The 11,424-nt window shown below is 38.4% G+C and overlaps 1 protein-coding gene across 1 annotated transcript; it reads right to left on the bottom strand.

Moving 5' to 3' along the window:
• Positions 1-421: 421 nt before the first annotated feature.
• On the bottom strand, positions 422-10,089 carry LOC148722907 (zinc metalloproteinase nas-4-like). The gene is made up of 8 exons (XM_088733047.1): positions 10,006-10,089; positions 9,206-9,355; positions 6,180-6,306; positions 4,235-4,326; positions 3,109-3,192; positions 1,571-1,713; positions 1,236-1,351; positions 422-528 (listed from the first exon to the last, which is right to left on the bottom strand). The coding sequence occupies exons 1-7, from the start codon at positions 10,061-10,063 to the stop codon at positions 1,259-1,261; spliced, it is 747 nt and encodes a 248-aa protein (XP_088589173.1). The 5' UTR covers positions 10,064-10,089; the 3' UTR covers positions 422-528; positions 1,236-1,258.
• Positions 10,090-11,424: the final 1,335 nt, after the last annotated feature.

Raw genomic sequence — 11,424 nt, 5'->3', positions numbered from 1 at the left:
TTAGGCCGCGTTTCAATCGTTTTAAAAACAAATTTACCACCAAATTTATTTCGAAATCAATTTTTGCTGAAAAACCATAGCGATTTTGAGAGCGAGGGAGAAGAAAGAATGAATATTATTATTATCGCCAAAAGGTCGTAACTGAAGTCTTTGCTCAAAAACTCTGCCAGGCCGGCAAAATGAGATATATTTGTGAAAACCTGCAACGAAGCTTGAGATGTTCTGCAAAGTGACTCAAGCGAGACGGATACCGCCCGCTGTGAGCGGACAGGATGGGGAGAATAAAGCCCGCTCTCGGAACCAATCAGATTTCAGGATTTGTAGAATACCGCCCGCTTACGAACTGAGATAAGAATAAAGGTGTTATTATTACTATTATTACCACCATTTCCCCTAATTTCAAATAACATATGCAAGGTAGAACAGTTTCCAACACCTTTATTCACTCATTTATTCGGTCTATTCTACTAGGCTAGGGTGATCACTATTTTAATCCAATGGTTGATTTCCAGTTTGTTTTCAAATGCCCTGCAAGAATAAAAAGTACGTCAACACTGACTGAAAAAAAAGCCCCTTCCTTTTGATTGTTTTTCCGTGGTTTGTTTGTTTTCTTTTGAAAACTGAAACACGACGCTCCCGTTCTGCTGAATCCATAAAATAATTATTTTAACAACAGCTTTTTACGTATGTACTGGAAAAAGACTCTACGCGAAGCAAAATTTTGTTTTGCAAATCTGATCTAAAATAGCTGTATATTCCTCAATTATATTCTCCCTTTCTGGGACTCGCGCTTTCTTTCTTTTCTTCTTCTTCTTTCTTTATTTTTTCCAATTCAGATAAGAGCTTTCTTGAAAATCGGTCATAATCTATCGGGACAATGACTGCATGACGTGGTTCCCTTATCGCAAAATTTGATCTCTTTTTTTATGGCTTTCATATTAATGTTTGCGTTGATCTTTACAAGTACTATTGCGAGTAATTTTAAGGGAATTTCAGGAACGCTTTCAAGATATATCTTTAAAAGAAAGGCCAACTACTTCTCCATTATTGGGCGTTCTCATGTAAAAAAAAAAAAAAGAGTGTAGCGAGTTTAAAACGAACCGCTGTTTAACCACATTATTACAACACCTCTAAACTCGTTACAATAAGATGTCAAAAATCTCAAGATCAACTCTCAATAAAATTGATAACGGTAAAAAGCAATAACTGTCACCGTTACGATTACGTAGGATTACCTCATCGATTGTCTTTGGCTCCTTTAGCCTCTGCATCTTCTTGGTTTTCTATACATTCTTTTCATCTGTTCTTGGTCAATACGGCTAACTCTCACGTGGTTGCGGAGAAGCCTTACCTAAAACAAAATACATAAATATGCTCTGTAACACGATCAGCTACACAAGTAACGCATAACATAACAAGCAAAACTTTCCATTGCGACGGGTTGCCTTTTTCACATCACTTTTGCTTAGACGTAGCCTCGAGAAGGTCTTTGTAAATAGTTTTATCAGTGTAAGACAGATCCTGATTGGTAAAAAGTTGAAAAGATAAAAATGCAGCTCTGGCAACTTACACCCCGTCGTTTAGGCACAATTGTAGGCCTGCCATTCTTGGAAAAACTTTTCGGCGTATAGTGCATCACGCTATGATAATCATAGGGAAAACCAAGAGAGTTGATGACGTTACGGCCCAGCTTTCTGAAGTTGTGCTTCGCTCCTGAAATTCAAAGAAACGATTAAAAAGAAAGCCGCTTGATTAAGAACCCATGACATTTGCCTTTTTTTCTTCTTTAACAGAAAAACTGAATTTATAACTGATTAAGCTCGCTATTATTTCAAAATGATCTCCTGCTCACTACCACGATTTTAAGGAAAATATCTAGAGGGTCTCAGCGGGGATAACTGTTAGCGATAAGAGGGCAAAAAATTATTTAGCCGTTCGGCGTAAAACTGCTTTAATTCAACCGTTTGTTTTAAAAACAAATTGAGGTGCTCAAAGAAACTTTCTGTTAGCGGTAAAAGCCAGAACTCCATCGAGACTCTCCAGAATTAACTATTCAAAGTTATTTACCGTTAGCCGTAACAGTCACCACCTGATTGAGACTCTCTCTGGTGTATTGAATGCATTTCTAAGATCATTAAAATTATTGGTTCGTATCTTCTACTGGTAAAAGTGCCGCCCTTTGAGGTACACTCATGATCATCTCAGACAATTGAAAATCATTGGATGAGGTTGGCCTTAGAAACGAGACCGTCTCCCTTAAATTCTACTTGGAAACGAGACCATCTCTCTTGCCATCTACTGAAGCCGAAGACTTTCGCTTACTTGGCCTATGTGCGGCGATGAAAAACCGTTAACTATATTTTTATCCTCACCACGAAATTCTCACGTGTTATAGATGTTTTCTCACGAATCAGATCCCTACCACTCTTTCTTCCTTTCTTTCTTTTTTTTTTTTTTTTTTTCTTTTTTTTTTTTTTTCTATTTTTGATTATAACATAACCAAAGTAAAGCGCGCGCTCTGATTGGTCAATTTAGCGTCCCCCATTTGCCCATGGGTGTACGATGCTGACGTGAGCAAATGCAAAGACTATTTTTACGCGCGCGCTTGTTTTTTTCTGGTCGCGTAAGATTTGTTAAATAAAAGGGAACTCTTTAGCTACAATGTATCAATGTTATGTTATAAAACAAATGGTAAACACCACAGCGTACACTATTGAGTTATGGATGCACTTGGGAGGTTTGCTAAGCACTCGAGAAGCTAGAGTCGCTCGAGGCGATAGCCTCGAGCGACTCTTGCGCTTCTTTCGTGCTTAGCAACCTCCCGCGTGCATCCATAACTCAATAGTGTACGCTGTGGTGTTTACCATTTGTTCATTCTGGGATGGGGAGAGGGGGTGACGGGGGTAACAGGACGGAAACTTTGTTAGGTAGAATTAGCTACGTGCACACACTGTATAACCAATCGAAATTTAAATGGTTACACCAATGTATAAAACATATACATAATTACATTTTTAAGAGTAAATGAGGGAACCGAACAAAGAAACAGAAACACAAAACAGGAGAATAAAATTTTTTTAAAAACTATTATGCACTACTAAGATGTACTTGGCTGGATGTTTTGCCACAATATCCTGACATATCTATCCCGGTCAGGACGAGATTGTTCATGCCAGAGACCCAGAGCGTGACCTAAGATAAAAACAAGATGTAGATTATTTACTTAATAACACTTAAGTATATTAGTCTATTAGTCACAGTGTTGGCTCATTAGGGACCTTAAGAAACCACCACGGCGACGCTAAGGAAGACTTCGATTAAAAAATGAATTTCTACTCTTAGCTAGAATTTCAAAAATAGCTGCATGAGCTTTCTGTCTCATACAGCGCCACGGCTCAACTTTAGCATGACGTATAAAGTAGCCGTTGAGTTCCAAATGGAAAATGAAATAATTTGCCGTCGCGGTTCCGGTTCGCAGACGACGCAAATTTTGGCTATTTCACGTTGATGTTTTGCATAGGACGGCTAAGAAATGTACAAAGTTTCGAAACGCACGTGCTGAGCTATTGTTCTGCCAATTAGATCTCTTGTTTTTCCGCGTCCTCGTTGCCGTCGCCGTCGTGGTTTCTTAAGGTCCCTATTATTAATCGTGACGGGGGAGAAGGGTGAAAGGATGTTTTAAAGGAGGGAGAATTTTTTGCTACTAAAAGATTGTGAAGGGAGGACTTTATAAAATGTAGTGTTTTTTTTATCTCACTCATCCATGTGTCATGACCTCAGTTTTCTGTACTAAATTTAGCACACTACGCATGAGCAGTAGGACAGTGATTTTACATTCTTAGACAGGGACCTCGTGGTCACAGAGACTTTTCCGTAAAATGTACATTCAAGACTAAAAGCAATTAAACCATTGTTGTTTTATACTGAGTCTGTGAGTAACATTAATATGACACCCTATCTCCTTATCTCCTTCTTCTGGTAGGAGCCTGGCTACACAGGGTGCGCTTTTCTAGAAAGGTATAATCATTCATATTTTATGGCGAGAATGTAGAAAAAATGTCTTTAGGGCTAAGTTATGATAACTGTGACAGGTCTCATAACAACATTGCAAGGTGCAGTGGTTTTACCAACTGCACCTTGCAAGGAAAGAGTGGGTCGCTTATTCAAAATGACACCTCAGTGATAGTGAATTGGTGGACTGTTGTGTTTTAAATCGAATTTAAAGCAACCTCACCAATTTCATGAGCTACAATTCCTCTGGTCCAACATCCACTAGCAAGAATAAGGTCTTGGCGCCTTCCAATTCTCCCCACAAACGATGAACATCTATTGAAGGAAAATTGAGCTAGTATTGCTATTTATCTTCTAGCCGGCCAAGGCATCCTAATGCGCTCTCTGATTGAGAGAAGGCCGAATATATGAACTTCACATATTCAATGTAAAATATATGAACTTCATATATTCATTGTATCAGAAGGCCGATCGTTACAAACTTATAAAAAAATCAAACAAAACAAAATCCTTGGCATACGCAAACAAAACTCTCTTGGAGAGGCCTCTCTTTTTAATTAGAATTATCTCAGTCTGTTTTTCTCCACCATCTACTCGATAAAAGATTATTCAGTTCATGGGGGATCTTACCGTAATTAATTAAATCATTCGGATTCTTTTGATACTCACATCTTAAAGGTTTAGAGAAAATCAAAATGTTATTCACCAGCCTACGTCGGTCCGTATAGGGAAAAACTGTACCCTCTGTCTTGCGTACCACCCTCGGCTTACGGTTAGGCCCTATAGATTGTTCTCGCATAATTTTGGCAAATTTGGAAAAACGAGCATGATTTTTGCTTTTGTCATAGGCAGCTATAGCATATTTTCATTTTTTTCGAAGGGAACACTACCAGCGTCATGACTTGCTTGGTCTTTAAGATTGAATATTTCCAACTCCGTTCCATGGTTCAGTCGGATTTGGCTTTTTTAATGTCTAGGGGGAAGGAGGTTAGAAAAATTATGGGTCGTTCGTCGTCAAAAGGACTGTTATGGGAAACCAGAAGTGAAGATTGCGTCGGTCCCAGTTCCCACTTTCACAGTTGACAAAATGGCCTCCAGGTTAAAAGAAACGAGACGGTAACATCGAACATTTTGACAAAGCTCTAGTCGCTGCTTTTAGTCAGGAATAGTGTCCAGGGGTTAATTTTTTTTTTTATCGGAGCAAGTATGCAACTCAAATAAGGAAGGCAGCATTATGATGTTTTACCAACAATAAATACATAATATAGACTTGTGATGTGTCTATATTGTTTGAAAAATGTACTTAGGGAGAAGGTGGTCTAATAATCGAGCACGATTTTGAGCATAATTTTTAAATAAAAAAAGGAAAAGGAAAAGAAAAAACCAGCAAGGCTAGAAACATGATATGCTACTTTTCGAAGCACAATCTAGAAGATCCTACTTCACTTACAGCCTCGTAATGAATCCTATACCTCGGCCACAATGTTTTCCAAGTACGGCTGGTGAATATCATATAACTATTTCCTCAATATATTTTCCCCCGGATGGTAAGCATAGTTAAGAGGTGATGTTAAAGCCAAGAAGCCAAGATGGAAGTTAATATTGATTTGTCACGACTTTCGCTGATTTTAATAATGATACAGTTTAAAAGCCCTTTACCGTTTCGGTTTTGTAATGTTAGCGATCTCCTGTTGCATTTCAATTCATTTTAATGAGTTCAACGATATTTTTCAGTTATGCCTGAGTAAGACTCAGACTCGCGATACCTTCCCCGCCGGTAAAAATTACTGACTAAAACGAGAATGTAACTCTTTTTAGGAAAGTTAACCCCTATGGTCATCAACGACTAATGTTTGATTTTTCAGTATTGTTACTAAGCAATAAAAGGCAATTAATATTCGAATATTAATTAAACACTGATATGCTTCTTCTCCCCGATCTGCCTCTGATCGTCTGCTTTGTTTCTTACATAAGAACCTTTGATACTAACTCCTTTAATCTTTACTTATCGCCAATACAAGATCGTTTCATTAAAAGACGATAAATAAATAAGATTTCTTTTCTGATGTGCTCTTGATAGAAACCTAGATAATCATTTTTAACGGCTGACTTACCAAATTACCTCTTTTTTAACAGACTATCAATAAAAAGCACTCTTAAAGACTCACCCTCTACCAGGAACAAAGTTGACATAGGCACGTTCACCTCTCCTCCTTCCCCTGAATTTAATACATGACTTCTTCATCCACTCCCACATTCCCTGCCGTATAGCCCTCCAGGCTCTACGATTCCGGCCTTTTGAAAAGTAAATAAAAATTATGAGGATAATGATACAAATCATCAAATGTTGAACTTGTTGCTCCAAAAAAGGGCGTGACTGAAGATGGCGACACAATTTTAGCATTGCCGTAATTTGCACTCTCGATTAATATTCTCTTTTTTCTCTCGATTGGTTTTCACAATGCGTCCTTAATGTAGTGTCATCCTTATGCCATATAGAAAGTCAGTTTAAGATTGGCCCCTCCGAGAGCTGTCCATTTCCTTCCCTCGAATCTCAATGTATCGGGAATCATTGAGTTTTGAAGGAAATAAAATGATCTGTTTCCCTCAGGACCAGTAGTTCAGTTTTTAATGAATAGCGATGAGGAATATCACAACCTTAAAAAGGCTAATGATAACCATGACTATAACAATAACAGTGGTAAATAATAATGATAATCGTTATGGGTTATTATCAGGAGTAACAGTAAAATATGTGCAATAGTTTTCACAATTAAGCGATAGGAGCTGTGATTTTTTAGAGCTTAATGCATACGCTTACTTTCCAGGGTCTCGAGTAACAATTTGCGTGGGTAACCTCAAATTTTAGTATACACGCTATGCAAAACGAGCATTCTTCTGTAGGGGTTGGAAACGGGTTTTGTACCAAAACGAGATCGGTCAGCCATCGCCATTTCGTTGTACGATTTTTTAGCAAGGATTTTCTCGAAATCCTTATCGATATTTTGCATTTGTAAATGCCTACACACTGCTGTGTTCCTCATTTTACCTTTAAGGGCCATCGCAATTCAGATGGGGAGAAGGTTTCATTCTTTAACTTCCCGAAGAATGCAGTTTTGCGAAAGAAATGGATCCATGCGATTCGAAGAGATCCCGAAAAAAATTTTGAACTAACTCGTCGAACTAAAGTGTGCTCTCGTCATTTCAAGAAAAATGACATGAAAAATCATTGAATGGTATTGAAGCCTGGTAGCATCCCATCAAAATTCTCGTGGCATATGGCATCGCCAAAGAAAAGAAAATCGCCTACGAAACGCCAAATAGTAACAACAGAAGAATAACTTATAGAAGCACAAGCAGAGAATGCTAAATTTAAAAAAAATATATATGCACTTGAATCTCAATTTCAGGATCTTCGACTGAAGTTAGAACGATTAGCCAAAGCGAGCAAGTTACTAATGGCTGAGCTCGACTCAGAACGACAAGAATCACTTCAGACTTTGTTCAGTTGATAATGAAATAGGGAAAGATGAATTACAAAAAGAGTGTACGCTTCTCCAGCACAAACTCCATAACACAGAGCAAGAGACATTCACCCTAGATAACTTAAAATCTGGTGAAAATATTGCGTTTTATACTGGTTTTCCTAATTATCGTACATTTTTAGCAATATTCAAGTTTATGAATTAATACAGGAGATGAAGAAGAAAATGTGAGATATCACACTTTGGAAAAGAATGATGTGGAAGCAGATTTTTATCAAAGTCAAGTTAATGAGGACAACATTAAAGATCAGGATGATGAAACCCCAAAGAGAAAATGTGACAGACCAAGGAGATTGACAGTAATTGATGAATTTTTCCTTGTAATGTGTAGGCTAAGAAGAGGATTTGCTGAGCACCACATAGCCCACTTATTTGGAGTTTCTCGGGCCACTGTCAGTAGATTGTTTACAACCTACATAAACTACATGTTTTTGAAGTTTGGTCAAGTGAATATTTGGCACTGGGAAGCGTAGAATTGCTCATATTTCAGTCTAAAACAGTTACCAATAACTCACATCTCTCTAAAACCTCGGTATAGTCACACTTGTGCAAGGCTGACCGACCTCCTTTTGGTTCAAACTCGTTACCAATCCCTACAGAAGAATGCTCGTTTTGCATAGCGTGTATATTTGATATATCAAAGCTCACACAGCAACCAAGTGGACAATCAGACCTAGTTGATTTGCCAAGCTTCAAAACAAAGGCACTGGTCGTAGCGGCGATTAGCGGTGATAATTTTAGAATTATCCCACCCAATTGTATGATAAGTTAGGCATATGTGCTCTGCTAAAGCTAACTTTTCCTTTTTCGCAAAAGAAACGCGTGCCAAACTTACGTTTGGTCTGTCAGATATAATCGTGATCACACGATCATTGCACGTAATAGAAGATCGATATAGTGTCGGTTCCTTGTTCTTTCGTAATCGGTATTCCCAACAATTGTAATTTCCCCGGTCACATTCATTAATTTTTTATACCTGAGTAGCGTCAAACTACATCTTTAGCATATTTCCTAGCTCCAACTTTGAGCTAACCGCCTCCCGGTTAGCTCAATGGATAAAGCGCTGGACTGTTGTGCGGGAGGTCGAGGGTCGAGGGTCGAGGGTCGAGGGTCGAGGGTCGAGGGTTCGAGCCCCGGCCGGACCAACACTCAGGGTCTTAAAATAATTGAGAAGAATTTGCTACCTTTCTATAACATCAAGAAATGGTTAGATATTCTAGTCTTCCCGGATAGGGACGAATAAATGGAGGTCCCGTCTCCCGCAGGGTTGGGGTAGGAGACGTTAATTTCCCACACACGAAATTACCGTGTGATGGATGTCCTCCCCTGGGGTGGGATGGGTGGGAGGGTGGACTAGCACGAATGGTTCCTATGTTCCTTTCTAGTCCTTCTCTACTGCAAAACTTAATGCAGTGAAAATGGACTAAACTAAATTAAATTAAATTAACTATTGCAGGTCGGCAGATGAAACATGGAATCTTCATGTTTTATATGATAACAAAACCAAATGTTTTCAACGATAACGTCATCAAAACGTCTATCCTCCCATAGATCATAAGTAAGAACCAAATAAAATGCGCTTATAATCACTTGTCTTTTAAAGCAATTTGCTCACGGAACTGTTCGTCACAAATTCATTTTGAACTTACGTAATGATGGATGAACAGACATAACCATAACACCACCAGGCCACCGTCGACCGATATTTGCAGCTCTTCCAAAGCCACCCATCCTAATTGCAGCCGCTTGTCTACGTTCTAAGACCACGTCTCCTTCGAATAACTTTGGATTTTCTAGCTCTGCAATTTTAGGGATGCAAAGAAAACAAAGAAAATAATAATAACATTTCTTTCTAACAGCCGCGTTCAGAATGGGAATATTAATATAAAAATATTACTTAATGTCCTGTGACTTCTGGGAGTGTCACTCTCCGATCACGTTTATCTCAGTAATGCCTTAGTTTTTATTGCGAAGATTTTAAATGACTCTTTTCTTTGGTTCAGTAGACGGTTCTCCAAATGTAACTTTCATGACTAGAGAAATGTTTGAATTGCACAATGACAATGCGAAAAAGTCATAGAAATTTGCTCAATCGAATATTGCAAAGTTCTATTAAAGGAAAGTGAGCTGACATAATGATCCAATGTGTTAATAAAAGATTTCAGTTCATCAGGAACGAAAGATAATACCGAAAAATGGCGATGCCTTTAGCTCCTAAACCTCGCTCGTTCGTACGAAAGTGAACTGAGCTCGTAAGTTCGGAAGATAGATCCAAATGCCCATTCAATCCCTTTAAGATTTAAGTCCAGGTACACAAGTTACAACCTTTCCAAGGTAAGTTTACAAAACTTTGTATTAAATGCGAACTGATAAAAATTCCTTGCACTGGCATTGACGACGAAATCAAAAGCACAATGTTAAGAAAAATGCCAGATCCGATTATTCTCACCTTTGAGACCCTGGACGATTGCGACCGCGCACAGAACAAGAAGGAATAACCACTTCATGATGCTTTCTCGTGAAACCCGATATGGGCTATGAAGAACAGCCCAACGCTCTCACATTTATTCCAAATTTTGTGAAATCACCTGCTTAGATCTCCCACTCTTTTTTGAAGTACCTTAAAGTACTTTGTGGGCTAGTATGATAGCGGAGGGACACATATGCTCCAGATGACAAGGCTCACTGAAGTAGCTTGGATTTTTTGCTAATGGAGTTGGCGTATCTAAAAACTTTTCAAGTGTTTGTTGCGTTATTGCCGTATGTTCACCTGGATCAAAACTTGGGTCGAAGCAATTACTTACCCACGCAAACATGAATATGCACTTGAATCAAATCATCTGAAGAACAAAAAATCGGAGGAGTGTGCGTCTGCCGAACACAATAGAGTTTTCTCGCTGATATCTGACTTTTGGCAGTTGTCTCAGAATAATTTTAAAGTCATTTAAAGTTTTTAAGAATAATCACATGGATTTAAATTCGTGGTTGTGAGTGAATGGAAGGCGGTCGGTAGTTTTCTTACGTGATGTTCGTAGTGCTGGCGTCAATCAATTAGTTGGGCGTTGTGGTGGTCCGCTTGAGAGACAGAAACAGGATAGCCTCGTTTCTCGATAAACATGGCACATTGCCTATGATTTGTCGAATAAATCAGAGTCATCACTACATAAACGACGAAGTCTAAGAAACTGAAAAAAAGGAATGGAATTCTTGGCATGTCATGGATGCAATGACAAATACAATAATAAACTATGTAAATCTGTAGGTTTTTAATACACACTAGTACATAAGCAGATGTCTTTATGTAATTGAAATTTTGATGTCTAAAAAAAGGACAAAGAACTGTCCTAAGTGCACCTCCTTGAATCGATAAACAAACTCGTGTATTCAAAACTAAAAAGTGTCAATGCTGTCGATCACCGTCTCAATGTTACTCGAAAATCTCCACCTCTTCAAGAACCAATCATATTGCAACATTCTTCGCCGCGCCCTCTTGGTTAAAAGTCCATCCTATGAATAATTTAATTAAAAATGTCATGGGGAAAAAGCTGCAGATGGCATAGAGTTTGACGGATGTCTTAATAACAGTTTGGCCTAGATTTCTCCTGCGAGCTGGCTATTGCATACTATCGCATTTATCGATTTTTCTCAGTTTTTGTAAAAGCACGTCGCATGTTAGAGAGTTTTTCTATTAGATTATTTACAAACCCAGTACACAGAAAAAAAGCGACTAGTACATTAAATAAATAGAACACTATCGGAAACGCTGGAGAGAAATACTAAAGTGAAAGAAAATTTCCTCGGTCACATGCCTCAGGCAAAACAACATCATAATGTAAATTTTCCATAAGTTGCTCAAAAGAACGTTTCA

The sequence above is a fragment of the Stylophora pistillata genome, chromosome 9 (assembly GCF_964205215.1).
Source record: "Stylophora pistillata chromosome 9, jaStyPist1.2, whole genome shotgun sequence".
Classification (NCBI taxonomy): Eukaryota; Metazoa; Cnidaria; class Anthozoa; order Scleractinia; family Pocilloporidae; genus Stylophora; species Stylophora pistillata.
The sequence above is the reverse complement of the archived record's forward strand: the minus strand, read 5'-3'. Positions and strand labels throughout refer to the sequence as shown.